Source organism: Medicago sativa, chromosome 7, assembly GCF_051527215.1.
Source record: "Medicago sativa cultivar Bolivia chromosome 7, Bolivia_mono, whole genome shotgun sequence".
NCBI lineage: Eukaryota > Viridiplantae > Streptophyta > Magnoliopsida > Fabales > Fabaceae > Medicago > Medicago sativa.
The window spans coordinates 29,923,211-29,937,340 of record NC_140755.1 but is presented as its reverse complement, the minus strand read 5'-3'; the positions used below and the strand labels follow the sequence as shown (position 1 = coordinate 29,937,340).

At 37.1% G+C, this 14,130-nt stretch overlaps 1 protein-coding gene across 1 annotated transcript; it reads right to left on the bottom strand.

The window, feature by feature from the left end:
• Nucleotides 1-9,097: 9,097 nt before the first annotated feature.
• LOC146905493 (uncharacterized) lies at nt 9,098-10,370 on the bottom strand. Its single transcript, XM_085728552.1, has 4 exons — nt 10,257-10,370; nt 10,052-10,168; nt 9,542-9,905; nt 9,098-9,459 (listed from the first exon to the last, which is right to left on the bottom strand). Exons 1-4 carry the CDS (start codon nt 10,368-10,370, stop codon nt 9,098-9,100), a joined length of 957 nt encoding a protein of 318 aa, XP_085584678.1.
• Nucleotides 10,371-14,130: the final 3,760 nt, after the last annotated feature.

Sequence of the window (14,130 nt, the reverse complement as noted above, 5' to 3'; positions counted from 1 at the left end):
AACACTAAAGACAACCCTAAGAATGAGTCTTGTAATGCTATAGAATTGAGGAGCAAAAAGGTTTTGACACCTTTAGTTCCAAAAGCTCCAAAGAAGGTTGATGATGTAGTAGTTGAGGCGGAGGAAGATGGTGAAGTTGAAAAAAATGATGAGGGTGTAGTTGAAAAAGAAACTGATCATGGAGTAGTTAAAAATGAAAGGAAGAAAAAAATAGAGGGAGAAAAAAGTGAGAAATTAATTGATGAAGATTCAATCTTGAGGAAGTCGAAGAGTCAAATCTTGAAAGATGGAGATAAACCACAAGTTGTTCCATCATATGTGAAGCTTCCATACCCTCACCTTTCCAAGAAGAAAGAAAAGGATGAAGGTTAATTCAAGAAGTTCATGCAACTTTTCTCACAACTTCAGGTGAATATTCCTTTCGGTGAAGCTCTTGATCAAATGCCATTGTATGCTAAGTTCATGAAAGACTTGTTAACTAAACGAAGGAAGCCTAAGGATGATGAGAACATAACACTTTCAGAGAATTGTAGTGCTATTCTTCAAAAGAAGCTACCACCTAAGCTGAAGGATCCTGGTGCTTTTACTATCCCTTGTTCCATAGGACCGGTAGACATTGGTATAGCTTTATGTGATTTGGGAGCAAGTATCAACCTGATGCCTCTTTCAATGATGAAGAAGCTTAAGTGTGGGGAACCAAAACCAACAAGAATGACCATTACTTTAGCTGATCGGTCAATCTCTTATCCTTTCGGTGTTCTTGAAGATGTGCTAGTCAAGGTTAATGACTTGGTGTTTCCAGCAGATTTTGTGATCTTAGACATGGCTGAAGATGAAGAAATGCCACTCATTCTAGGAAGACCTTTTCTTTCAACTGGTCGTGCTTTGATTGACATTGAGAAAGGAGAGCTAATGTTGAGATTCCATAAGGAGCAAGTCGTGTTTAATATATTTGAGGCCATGAAGCACAAAGATGAAAATCCAAGTGTTACCGGATTGACATTGTTGAAGAAATAGTTGAAGATGACTCTTGTGAACATCAACCAACACAACCTCTTGAACGTGCAATGGTGAATTCAATAGCAAGTTGCGTTGATGATGAAGATCTTGAAGTAAGTGATTGTGTCAACCATCTAGAAGCAAGCAAGCAAGAGTTGGGACCGGTAAAAATAGAAGAATTAATAGGTAAGTACTCTATGGATGCTCCTATTTTGAGTGGAGAATGAGAGAAAAATCCAGAATTAAAAGAACTCCCTTCTCACTTGAAGTATGTTTTTCTCACTAAAGATGCCTCTAAACCAGTAATCATCAGCAATACCTTGACACCTTTGGAAGAAGAAAAATTAATGAGGGTGTTAAGAGACAATCAAGGAGCTTTGGGGTGGAACATTTCTGATTTGAAGGGTATTAGTCCAGCTTACTGCATGCACAAAATACACATGGAGGCTGAATACAAACCGGTGGTTCAACCTCAAAGGAGACTTAACCCAACAATGAAGGAAGTGGTGAAGAATGAGGTGCTGAAGTTACTAGATGCAGGTATGATCTACCCTATCTCATATAGCTCATGGGTAAGTCCAGTTCATGTGGTACCCAAGAAAGGAGGAATGACGGTGGTGGCAAATGAAAAAAATGAATTAATACCCACCCGCACCATCACTGGTTGGAGAATGTGTATAGACTACCGGAGGTTGAACACCGCAACAAGAAAGGACCACTTTCCATTACCATTCATGGATCAAATGATTGAGAGATTGGCTGGCCAAGCCTTTTATTGCTTCTTGGATGGGTATTCGGGGTATAATCAAATTGCAGTGGCTCCGGAAGATCAAGAAAAGACTGCTTTCACTTGTCCATTTGGAGTGTTTGCTTATCGAAGGATGCCCTTTGGGCTGTGTAATGCGCCGGCGACCTTTCAAAGGTGTATGCTCTCCATCTTCTCTGATATGATAGAGAAGAACATTGAGGTATTTATGGACGACTTTTCTATTTTTGGTAAGTCTTTTGATCAATGCTTGTTCCATTTAAATGCTGTACTTAAAAGATGCACCGAAACTAACCTTGTTTTGAATTGGGAAAAATGTCATTTTATGGTAACTGAAGGTATAGTTTTGGGGCATAAAATAAGTGCTAAAGGCATTGAGGTGGACCAAGCTAAGATAGAGGTTATAGAGAAACTTCCTCCACCCGTTAATGTTAAAGGAGTGAGGAGTTTCTTGGGGCATGCCGGTTTCTATCGGCGGTTCATAAAAGACTTTTCTAAAATTTCCAAACCCCTCTGTAACCTCTTGGTCAAAGAAAACGAGTTTAATTTTGATTCTGAATGTCTACATGCTTTTTCTTTGATTAAAAACAAGTTGGTGACTGCACGAATAATCATTGCACCCGATTGGGATTTACCTTTTGAACTTATGTGATTATGCAGTTGGTGCAGTCCTAGGCCAACGCAAGAACAAATTTTTCCATGCAATTTACTATGCAAGCAAGCTTTTAAATGAAAATCAAGTTAACTATTCCACCACTGAAAAGGAATTTCTTGCCGTAATCTTTGCATTGGAAAAATTTCGTTCTTATCTAATAGGCTCCAAAGTCATTGTTTTTACAGATCATGCAGCTCTTAAATATCTCTTAACAAAAGGGGATTCAAAGCCTCGACTGTTGAGGTGGATCCTATTATTGCAAGAATTTGATCTTGAGATTCGTGACAAAAAGGGAGTCGAGAACGTGGTAGCAGACCACCTCTCAAGGCTGGAGAATGATGAGGTGACAAAGAAGGAGAAGGCCATCAAGGCCGAGTTCCCCGATGAACAGCTGTTTGCTATTGGAGAAAGGCCTTGGTTTGCTGACATGGCGAACTTTAAAGCCGGCAACATTGTTCCTGATGATCTGACCTACCCTCAGAGGAAAAAGTTCTTCAAAGATGCAAACCACTACTTGTGGGATGACCCTTATTTGTTTAAGATAGGTACTGACAGTTTGATTAGACGATGTGTTGCAGGTGAGGAAGCACATAGTATCATGTGGCACTGCCATAGCTCAGCTTATGGAGGCCACCATAGTGGAGAAAGAACAGCTGCAAAAGTTTTGCAAAGTGGATTCTGGTGGCCCACCCTTTTCAAAGATTGCCACGACTTTGTCACAAGATGTGACAGATGCCAAAGGACAGGTAACATATCAAAGAGGAATGAAATGCCCCTAAAAGGAATCATTGAAGTTGAACCATTTGACTGTTGGGGTATTGATTTTATGGGACCATTCCCTTCCTCTTACTCTTATCTCCATATTCTAGTATGTGTTGATTATGTCACAAAGTGGGTTGAAGCGATACCATGTGTTGCTAATGACGCCAAAACTGTTGTCAACTTCCTTCAGAAGAATATTTTCACTAGGTTTGGAACCCCTAGAGTATTGATTAGTGATGGGGGGAAGCATTTTTGCAATAATTTTCTTGAAAATGTGCTAAAAAGGTATAACATTAAGCACAAAATTGCAACTCCCTATCACCCACAAACTAGTGGTCAAGTAGAGGTTTCAAACCGACAGTTGAAACAAATTCTAGAGAAAACAGTTACGTCAAATCGGAAAGATTGGTCTAGGAAATTAGATGACGCACTGTGGGCATATAGGACAGCCTTTAAGACTCATCTTGGGTTTTCACCCCATCAGTTAGTCTATGGGAAGGCATGTCATCTTCCAGTCGAGCTAGAACATAAAGCTTATTGGGCCATTCAGGCCTTGAATTTTGATCAAGTAGCCGCTGGTAAGAAAAGAATTTTGAAACTTAATGAACTTGAGGAGATGAGGCTTAGAGCGTATGAAAATGCGCTCATCTATAAAGCCAGGACAAAAAGGTATCATGACAAAAACTTAGTGCCTAAAGATATTAACTGTGGACAGCTAGTTTTGTTGTATAATTCCAGGTTGAAGCTGTTTCCTGGGAAGCTCAAGTCAAAATGGTCTGGACCATTCTTGGTCAAAAGTGTGTCACCATATGGAGCTGTTGAACTAATGACACCTGAAGGAGATCGAAGTTTCAAAGTGAATGGACAAAGAGTTAAACCATACCTAGGTGGCAACCTACCAAAAGAAAGGGTGAGACTCATTCTGAAGGACCTCTAAGGATCCTTAGCAGTCAAGCTAGTGACGATAAAGAAGCGCTAAGTGGGAGGCAACCCACTAGATTTACTTTGTTTTCGATTCATTCTATTTTTATTTTCTTTTTATGTCGAAGTCCATTGAACTTATTTCCCTATTGTAATTGCTCCTGCACTTGTTTAATTAATGAATTTGTTTTGTTTCATGTGACCTATTCCAGTTTAGTAACAGTTGGTTGATGAAACGGTATTCCAAAAGTTCTAAAGGAGAGGTGACTTGATTCAAAGGCGAAGTGTACGGCGTTGCTAGGTAGTCACATACTCCCAGAAATCTCAGCCATAAGGTTCATTGCCAAATTTTGTTTTTCAATTTACTTATATTTAGATTAGTTTTCCATGCAACTACATTTCTAGAACTTGCATTGTTTCTCTATTATTGATTGGTCTTTGTCAAGTACACACTGAGGCAAAAGTGCTTGGTCCTGTGAGCCTTTTTGAAGCCTACCCTAATTTTAATTGTTATATATTATCCATTTCTTAGCCAATTGTGAGCCGGTAGGATTAGAACTTTTTGTTCGGTGACAAACTACATTACAAGCCTAGAGACTTTTAGGACTTGTCCCTTAATGTATTTTCTGAGTTAAGGCATTGTAGAATGTTGCTAAAGATTAAGTTTGGGGTGGGGGTACTAGAGAATAAGAGAACAAAAATGAAAGAAATATGAAATTGCCATGCAAAATATACACAAAAATGGTGTATGAAAAAAAAAATGAAAATGAATGCTGTAAAAAGGGACAAAACATTGAAAATCCGAGTAACTTCAAACTCGATTGTCCCTAAATGTTAAAAATATTTTCTAGTACCTTTGCATTGATTGTATTTCCACAAGGCGAATGAATGAAGGATTGAATTTTGTGCTTTAACTTACGTAGGAATGCCTAACTCAAATTTTGTGTAGCCTACTTATCCAAATATATCCCACCTTTCACCTAAGCCCCGTTATAACCCTAAAGACCTCAAAAGTGTGTAATGATATTGACTTTGATTGATGTTTAGAAACTTTTCAAGCGTATGGTAATATGTAGACCTGCATGTCGACTGGTAGAACCCTATTTCAATTTGATGCGAGGAGTTGTGAATTGGTGGATGCGAACAAGTCAAACTAGCTCATCTTTAGCTAGAAGGAGAATGAACTTTTGGGTACTATCGTTTTGTCAGGTAACTGTTATTTTACTGTCGTTTGTCACTGTTGCAAGCAAATTCCTTGAGGACAAGGAATGGTTTAAGTTTGGGGTTGTGATGACATGTTGTCATTACGTAATTTTTAGGACTTATTTTGACATTTTGATAGAGTTCTAAGCAACATTGAGTGTCCAGGAGCAGTTAAAAGCAACAAATTTGGAAGAACTGGAATCAGCCAATCGTACTGCGATTTTCCAATCGCAATGCGATTTCTTGAAGTCAGAAAGCATGTTTTTGAAGGAGCTGGATCGTAATACGATCCATATAATCGTGATACGATTTCAAGAAGGGCTTTTAAGGAAATTAGGGTTCAAGGATGCAATCGTGGTACGATTTCTCTAATCGTGGTATGATTTTAGGCGATCAGAACTTGCCTATTTAAGCTGAAGTCAGTCTCAAACAAAGGGGATTACGATTTTGGAGAGCTAAAGTGCGATTTTAACACCCAGAAGGCTGCAGCGGAGAGGATTTCATCATCTCTAACCTAGTTTATGTATGTTTTAATTCTTTCATTGATTATGCTATTTGTAAACTCAATTATGAGTAGCTAAATCTCTTAGAGATTAGGTCAGAGATGAATCTATGTAACCCTAATTGATCATATGTTGCTGTGAAACTCTATTGTTTATTAATGAATTTCTAGTCTTTATTCAATTCAATTGTTCTTAATGCTTTTTATATCCTGATCAAATATAAACATGATTTTGTGAGAACGAATGACTACTGACCATAGCTTTCGACTTAGACCTAATTGAATTGTTCTAATAAACATGGTTAGTCTAGGAATGGATAATCGTTTATTAGTGATATTAGGTTAACGTTCATAAAACCTTCAAAGATTATTAGACCACCTAAGGAATTAGGGGCTGTAGTTTAAGAAGAGGGTCCTAACTCAAGGGATTGATTAGGGCTAATTTGTTAACTATCGTGAAACTAGAAAATTATTAGTAACAATAGGTGCAGTAACCAATTAGGGGAAACATAGAGGATTCGACAGACCTGATCCCATCTCTCTCATATTTTCTTAATCAAATCTTTATTTTCTGTTACTTGATTTAATTAAAATCAAATCAAATCTACTGCCTAGTGGCAAAACAAAATAAACTTTTATACATCCTATTTTTATAACGCGATTGAATTATTGAAGTTAAAAACAGTCCTCGTGGGATCGATATTTTTACTACTTCGATAGTATTTGGTGCACTTGCCAAACGTCTATCAAGTTTTTATTGAAGATAATATTGCTTATTGCCTTAGTTTATGTTTTGATGATTTCTAAGATAGCTAGGTTTATGTGATGATGTTCTTTTGTGTTGATTAGATTTAGCTTAGAAACTTGTTAAAGCACCCTAGCAAATCATGTCTCATAGTGTCATGTGACTCTTTGATGTCTTGTGTGTTGTCCTGTGATTCTTTGATGTCTTGTGTGTTGTCATATATGGAAAATCCATCCTTAAATTGCTTGATTCTATTCATGATTCGTTGATTCATATCAAGCATTCCTTTTGTCCATTTTCCATGTGTCTCTCCTTTTGAATCGAGTCAACTTTTCCTGAATAGTATCACAGTGAATCTATTCGCAGTTTTCCTGAATAGTATCGCAGTGAATCTATTCACAGTTTTCCTGAATAGATTCACAGTGAATTGATTTACAGTTTTATTGAAACGATTCACAACTAAATCGATTCACAAAAAGTGTGAATCGATTCAAATGTTGTCAGCATCTATTTTTCACTTCCTTCTTGCCTGAATTGACTCAAATTTCAGTGAATCATATCATAAAACTCTCTGACTTTGATTGAATCGATTCATAAGAGTTTGAATCGTATCAATCTTCATCTGGGGAGATTTGAATCTATTCAAACTCTGTCTGATGCGTATCAATCTTCATCTGGGGATTTTTGAATCTATTCAAATTCTTTCTGAATCTATTTAATCTATCTAACTGTCTGAATCGATTCACACATTAAATGAATCAATTCAATATGTTGTTTTTGGCCGAAATCTTGCTCTTGCCACCCTCTTCTATATATACTCACTACCTCATATCACCCAAATCATTGAATCATTTGCAACTATTCTCTCTAGGTCTGAAAAACTCATTGTTCATTCATTCTTCAAGATTAAACACTTTTTCTTAGAATCACTTTGTTCTTTGAGTGTATAGATTCTCTAGGGTGCTAGTAGGGATTGTAAGTTGGTTCTCTTAAGAAGATTGATTGGGCTTAATCAAGGCTTTAAGGTGAAGTGAATAATCTCATTCCACCTCCAAAGGTCTTGGAGGTCTTTCTAACCGTTCTTGAAGTCGAAGGGGGTTCGTTTACCCATTTCTATTCCAACCCCAAAATGTTACTACTCACTTTACGGTAAAAAGTAATACTAACAGTCACCTACCGGTAAATAAATAAATTACTACAACTCCCTAGCACTTAGTAAAATAACAACTCTCACTAAGCACCAATCTAATCCTCAACCAAATTACAAAATTACCACTACTCTCAAAATGACCAAAATGCCCCTAAGTCCAAAATGACTAAAATACCCTTCTAACACCGAATTCTATAATTCCCAACCAAAAATACACACAGAGGCAAATAACACACATAAATAAATAATAAAATAAATCTAGCGAAAATCGGGCTGTTACATAATCCATCCCACTCATTTCGACTTCTGAAACTATCATATACCTGCTTACGATACGCAACATCACATGTCTCTACGTCCCTCAAACCAAGCACTCGCTTACTATCCCTCTTCTGATAATCAACCCTCTTCCCTCGCACATAAGCCTAACCACCTTTTTCAGCAAAAGCATTAGCCAAGAAATCCAAGGCGATACTCGCATTACTCTCTTCGGTTACCATGTTCACAATCCCCTCCCACTTTCTTGCTTGAATTTGCCACACAAAAGAAGGTGCTTCTCCAACTTGTCCATATCAATGCCTCTTTCCTTGTTGAAACCCCTCTTTTTAATCAAATTGTACCTTTCCTCCGCCATCTCCAAAACAAATCTTTGGTATGATGGTGGTTGAATGGGTGGTTGAGGTTGTGGTGGACTAGGTGGTTGTTGAGAAGAGGTACCGGTGGATTCCTTCCCTTTTCTTCTTTTTGTGGTAGGTTCTTGAGTTTGGTTCCTAGTTTTGGCCATGGTTGTTGTTGAATTTGGGAATGGGTAAGTGACTTTGGGGATAGAGTTAGGGTTAGGTGAAATTGAATTTGGATGAATGGTTTTTGAAGGTTAAGGAAAATGGGTAGTGGTGTTTTGATGAAGATTTAAGGGTTGGTGAAGTTAGAGATGGTGGGTGTAAAGTTTTGATGGAGATTTGTGGTTTGGGTTGTTGAGAATGATGAAGATGAAGAGAAAGATGGAGATTTTCGGTTTCCTATTGGAATTTGAGCAGCATAACACTACTTGTGGAAGTTGAGAATGAAAGGAATAGGCTGGGCAAATTTATAGAGGGGAAAAAATCGGCCACTGAGTGATAAAATCGACCACCGAAGCAAGTTGTAACGGTCAGATTTTTGTGGGAAATAGTGCAAAATCGGCCACCGAATCAATGGGATCGGCCACCAATTTGACCTTTTTTTTTTTTGAATAAAAAGCATTGAAAATTAAATTTTTGTATGTGGACTTAAAAGAATATTTACAATCCACATTTTTGAGCAAAGGATAAAATAAAATTATACCTATTCGAACACAGTGGGTTGCCTCCCACTCAACGCTTCTTTACCGTCACTAGCTTGACTGTAGCCTACCTTTAAAGGTCTGTCAGCACAAGTCCCACCCTTTCAGTAGGTAGGTCACCACCGAAGTTTGGCTTAAGCCTTTGAGCATTCACCTTAAAGGTGTCTGTTTCATCAGCCTTTGCCAACTCCACAGCTCCATGTGGAGAAATACTTCTAATCACGAAAGGTACTGACCACTTCGATCTGAGCTTGCCAGGAAAAAGCTTCAACCTGGAATTAAAAAGCAAAACTTGCTGCCCAAAGTTAAACTCTCTCCTCACTAGACCTTTATCATGATATTTTTTTGTCCGCTCTTTATAAATAACAGCATTTTCATAAGCACTCAACCTCATTTCCTCAAGCTCATTAAGCTTCAATAGCCTCTTCCTACCAGCTAAGGCTTGATCACAATTTAGGGCCTTAATTGCCCAAATACGCTTTGTGCTCTAGCTCCACTGGGAGATGACAGGCTTTACCATATACTAATTGATAAGGTGACAACCCCAAATGCGTCTTAAACGCAGTCCTATAAGCCCACAGAGCATCATCCAACTTCCTAGACCAATCCTTCCTAGAGGCAACAACAGTTTTTTCAAATATTTGTTTCAACTGCCTATTAGACACCTCTACTTTCCCACTAGTTTGAGGGTGATAGGGAGTAGCAACATTATGCTTAACATTGTATTTAACAAGCACATTTTCTAAATATTTATTGCAGAAGTGATTCCCCCCATCATTGATCAAAACTCTAGGGGTTCCAAACCTAGGAAAGATATTCTTCTTTAAGAAATTCACCACAGTGAGTGAGTCATTAGCGACACAAGCAATCGCTTCGACCCACTTGGTGACATAATCGACACAAACAAGTATATACAAGTTAGAGTAAGAGGAGGGAAATGGTCCCATGAAATCGATGCCCCAACAATCAAAAGGTTCAATTTCTAAAATACCATTTAGGGGGATCTCATTCCTCTCTGAGATATTACCTGTTCTCTGACACTTGTCATAGTGTCGGACAAATTCATGGCAGTCCTTGAAGAGTGTGGGCCATCAAAACCCACTCTGTAGAATTTTTGCGGTTGTTCTTTCACCACAATGGTGACCTCTATAAGCTGAGTTATGGCAGTGCCACATTATGCTCTTTGCTTCCTCACCTACAACACAACGTCTTATCAACCCGTCAGTGCTTACCTTATACAAATAAGGATCGTCCCACAAATAGCGGTTTGCATCCTTGAAGAATTTCTTCTTCTCCTGCCAGCTTAAGTCATCAGGAATCAAGTTCCCGACCTTAAAGTTAGCCATGTCATCAAACCATGACCTTTCTTGCACACTGAACAGTTGTTCATACGGGAACTCAGCCACTATGGCCTTTCCTTTTTCAGAACCTCTCTGTTCTCCAGCCTAGAGAGGTGGTCAGCTATCATATTTTCAACTCCTTTCTTGTCTCTGATCTCTATATCAAACTCTTGCAAAAGCAAGATCCACCTCGACAAGCGGGGCTTTGAATCCCTTTTTGTCAATAGGTACTTTAAACCTGCATGATCTGTAAAAACAATAACCTTGGAGCCAATTAGGTAGGACCGAAAATTTTCTAAAGCAAATATTACCGCAAGCAATTCTTTTTCAGTTGTAGAGTAATTAACTTGATTTTCATTAAGAACTTTACTTGCGTAATAAATTGCATGGAAAAAATCCTCACGACGTTGACCAAGCACTGCTCCAACCGCATAATCACTAGCATCACATATGAGTTAGAAGTTATGAAATTCTAGCGCACTTGTTTTAAAAGTTATGTCAGATGTTTTAACGTTTGCAATGTTTCGGTTTATGTTTCAACATCGAGCGATAAAACAGAAATAAAAACAAGAAAAATAAAGGACAGGAAAATAAAGAACACAGTGAGTTTGTTGACCCAGTTCAGCACCACACGCTTACATCTGGGGGCTACCAAGCCAGGAAGGAAATCCACTAGTGTAGTCCTTATTCAATAGCTCTCGGCAAACTCCTCGTTTACACTATATGACCTAGGACCTACCCGTCTAGACTTCAACCTAGGAACTCCTAGATCTGAGATCCCATCTCACTATCCTAATGGTCGGCCACTGCCCCAGTGACCTATCAGACCTCAAACACAAAAAGATAGAAGTTACCTTCCAACACAAACAACCAAACCTTGTTTCACAACTTCGGTTTGATGCACAAGAGTATCAATACTCACAATACCAGTCCTAAACAAGTATCTAACACGACACTAGAAAGAACACACAAAAGATTCTAGACTTGCATCACAAACGACACAAGAACAGAATACATGAAGACTCAAACCCTAAAGATCTAAACTTTTTAGTATGACGGCTTGAATGAGCAATTAGGTCTTGAAGTCTTCCTTTTATACTGAAGCAGCTTGGGCTAAATAATCATTGGGCTTCAGTAAACTTGCAGATCAGTTCAACAAACCTGCAAAACAGAATCAGAAACAATTCTGGAAAGTCCTAATATGTCGGAACCTATTTAGAAACATTCCAGATCATAACAAATATTTCCTAAAACAAAATATCTATTTTAGTAATATTCCACAGCTGATTCTTATAAGATATGCACGTTACTTGGTCAGTAAGTAAAGGAAATATGGTTTCCTTAAACAATAAAATACGCGCGTACAGATAAGGCAGAAACCCAGGCACACTGAACCGTGCCAGGATGTTGGAACATTGTATCCAACATCTAACAGAGCTGCCTAACCACATGCTGGAACATTGGTTCCAACTTACAGAACAAGGATATTTGTTTTAGCAACAATGCAGCCAATACAAATACACAACAATCTCCCCCTTTGGCAAATTTTTGGCTAAAACAAATCAAGGCCAATACTTATGAAGCAGAGGGATACAAAAATACCGTTCCTCCAAGAGCATGAGCACACACCAATGAAGAAACAACTAGCACACAGAATCCAAAGAGACACCATAGATACACTTCCTCAAGTCATCACGAACACATATTCAAGAAGAAGAAGTAGCAGATAGTATGACTCTAGAGATAGCAAAAGTGTGCATACGTAGAATACCTCACGTATCTTCAATCTCAGCTTAAGCTGGCAGAGGTATTACACTGGATCAGAGACATGCAGCAGCGGACCAGATTAGTAGCATAGTCTCCAGAGCTAAGGAAAAATAAATTCCTAAGCTACAACTAGGGAACCTAAGTTCTTGTACAAAGAGAGAGAAACAAGTTCTCTCAAGAGCAGGGGAAAAATAAATTCATGTGCTACAGTCAAGGAAGATAACTTCCAACACAGAAGTGGAGAGAAGCAAGATCTCTCAAGAGTAGAGGAAAAATAAATTCCAATGCTACAAACATAGGATGTTCCAACATCCTTTAGCACATCAGACAGGAGTACCTACCACACATAGAGGCAAGGTAAAATAAATTTCCCATACCTACAGGGTACTGTCACCAACCAACCATAGAAGCACAGAAACCTAAATTCCTATACTTACATGTGACAGACTTGGATGCCTTCAGAGAACTATCACTGTCATACCCCAATTTTTGACCTAACATCCTACATTCATACATTGCCTGACCCTGAATAGTCTTTGACTTTTCAAAGGAAATTTCAGCAGAAAGGTATCTTAAAATACCTCATGTTTGGTTCCGAGTCGGGCCCTCTTCGCTCTTTATATTTTTATAATTTTAGTTTTCTTTATTTTTTTATTATTTGTTATTTACTCTTTAATTTCCATCTTTTATTTAATTTTATAATTTTATTTTTTATTTCCAATTTTTATTTTAGCTTTTAATTAGTCATTTTTCATATTTTATTTTAGTCAGTTTTATTTTATTGTCCAAGTAAAAAAAACCAAAGTGTCAATGAGTCCAAAATTAAGTGTCCAGGAGTCCAAAATATTTTTCCTCCAAGCCATGCCATAATCAGTGCAGAGTCAAAACTTTCTTCCCATTTTTCATCAGGAATGCGTTTCATCATCAATACCTCTTCTCACTTTTTTAATTTATTTGTCTTTTTTTTTTTAAACTTTTAGTTTTTATTTTTATCTTTCATTTTTATTCAGTCTTGATTTTTATTTTATTTTTTATTTTCCATTTTACCATTTCGTTTTTATTTTTTTCGTTTAATTACTTCTTTAGGTTTTTATTAACTTTTTTTAATGAGTCCAAAAATTGTCAAAAAATATAGTGTCAAGGTCCATTTGAAAAATCATTCAAATCACATTCCAAAATCATCAATCTCATTCAAATCCCCATCAAAGTGCATTAAACCAATTTTCCATTTTTCATCAACCTTAGAACCTATAAATAGAGCTCTCATCCTTCACAATTTCACACACCAAAAAGTTCTCTTGAGTTGTCAAAGAACTTTTCTCTCTTCTCCCTCATTTAGCTTGTGTTGACGAGCTATTCTTTTCTTCTCCCTCTTTTTTCTGTCCCTTCGGAATAAGTCCCTTCGGAATTTTGTCCCTTTCGGTAATTTTTGTCCCTTCGGTTGTCCCTTTCTTTTATTTTTTTGCATTTTATTTCTTTTTAGCATTTTATTTTATTTTTATTTAGCATTTTAATTATTGTCATTTATTTTCCAGCAATTAGAATGTATTTTGGTCCAATGTAAATATAAACGAGAAAAGTAAGTGTGTGTGTGTGTGTCTTTTATTTCTTTACCGCTTTATATATATATCAAAAAAATACAAAAAAATTAGATTAGGGATTTTGTGGTGACCCAACGTCACTACAAAAATCCACGCGCTTTTATTTTTATTGCTCCGTTAGTTTAATTTTCATTTATTATTCCAAAACAACAAAAACATTCAAATAACAAAAATCACAAAAATATTTTCATAATAAACCTTGATTTTCAATCAAGTGATCGTTCTTTTTATTTTCTTTCTTAATCAAATTTCAAATCAATTTTAATTCTACTTTGAGTTTATTTTCTTTCAATATAAAAAATACAAACCAATTCTCATTTGCCACTTGGCTTTTTCATTTTAAAACCTTTTTCAAAATTAATAAAAAAACATACAACAAATCAAACGTCAATTTCAAC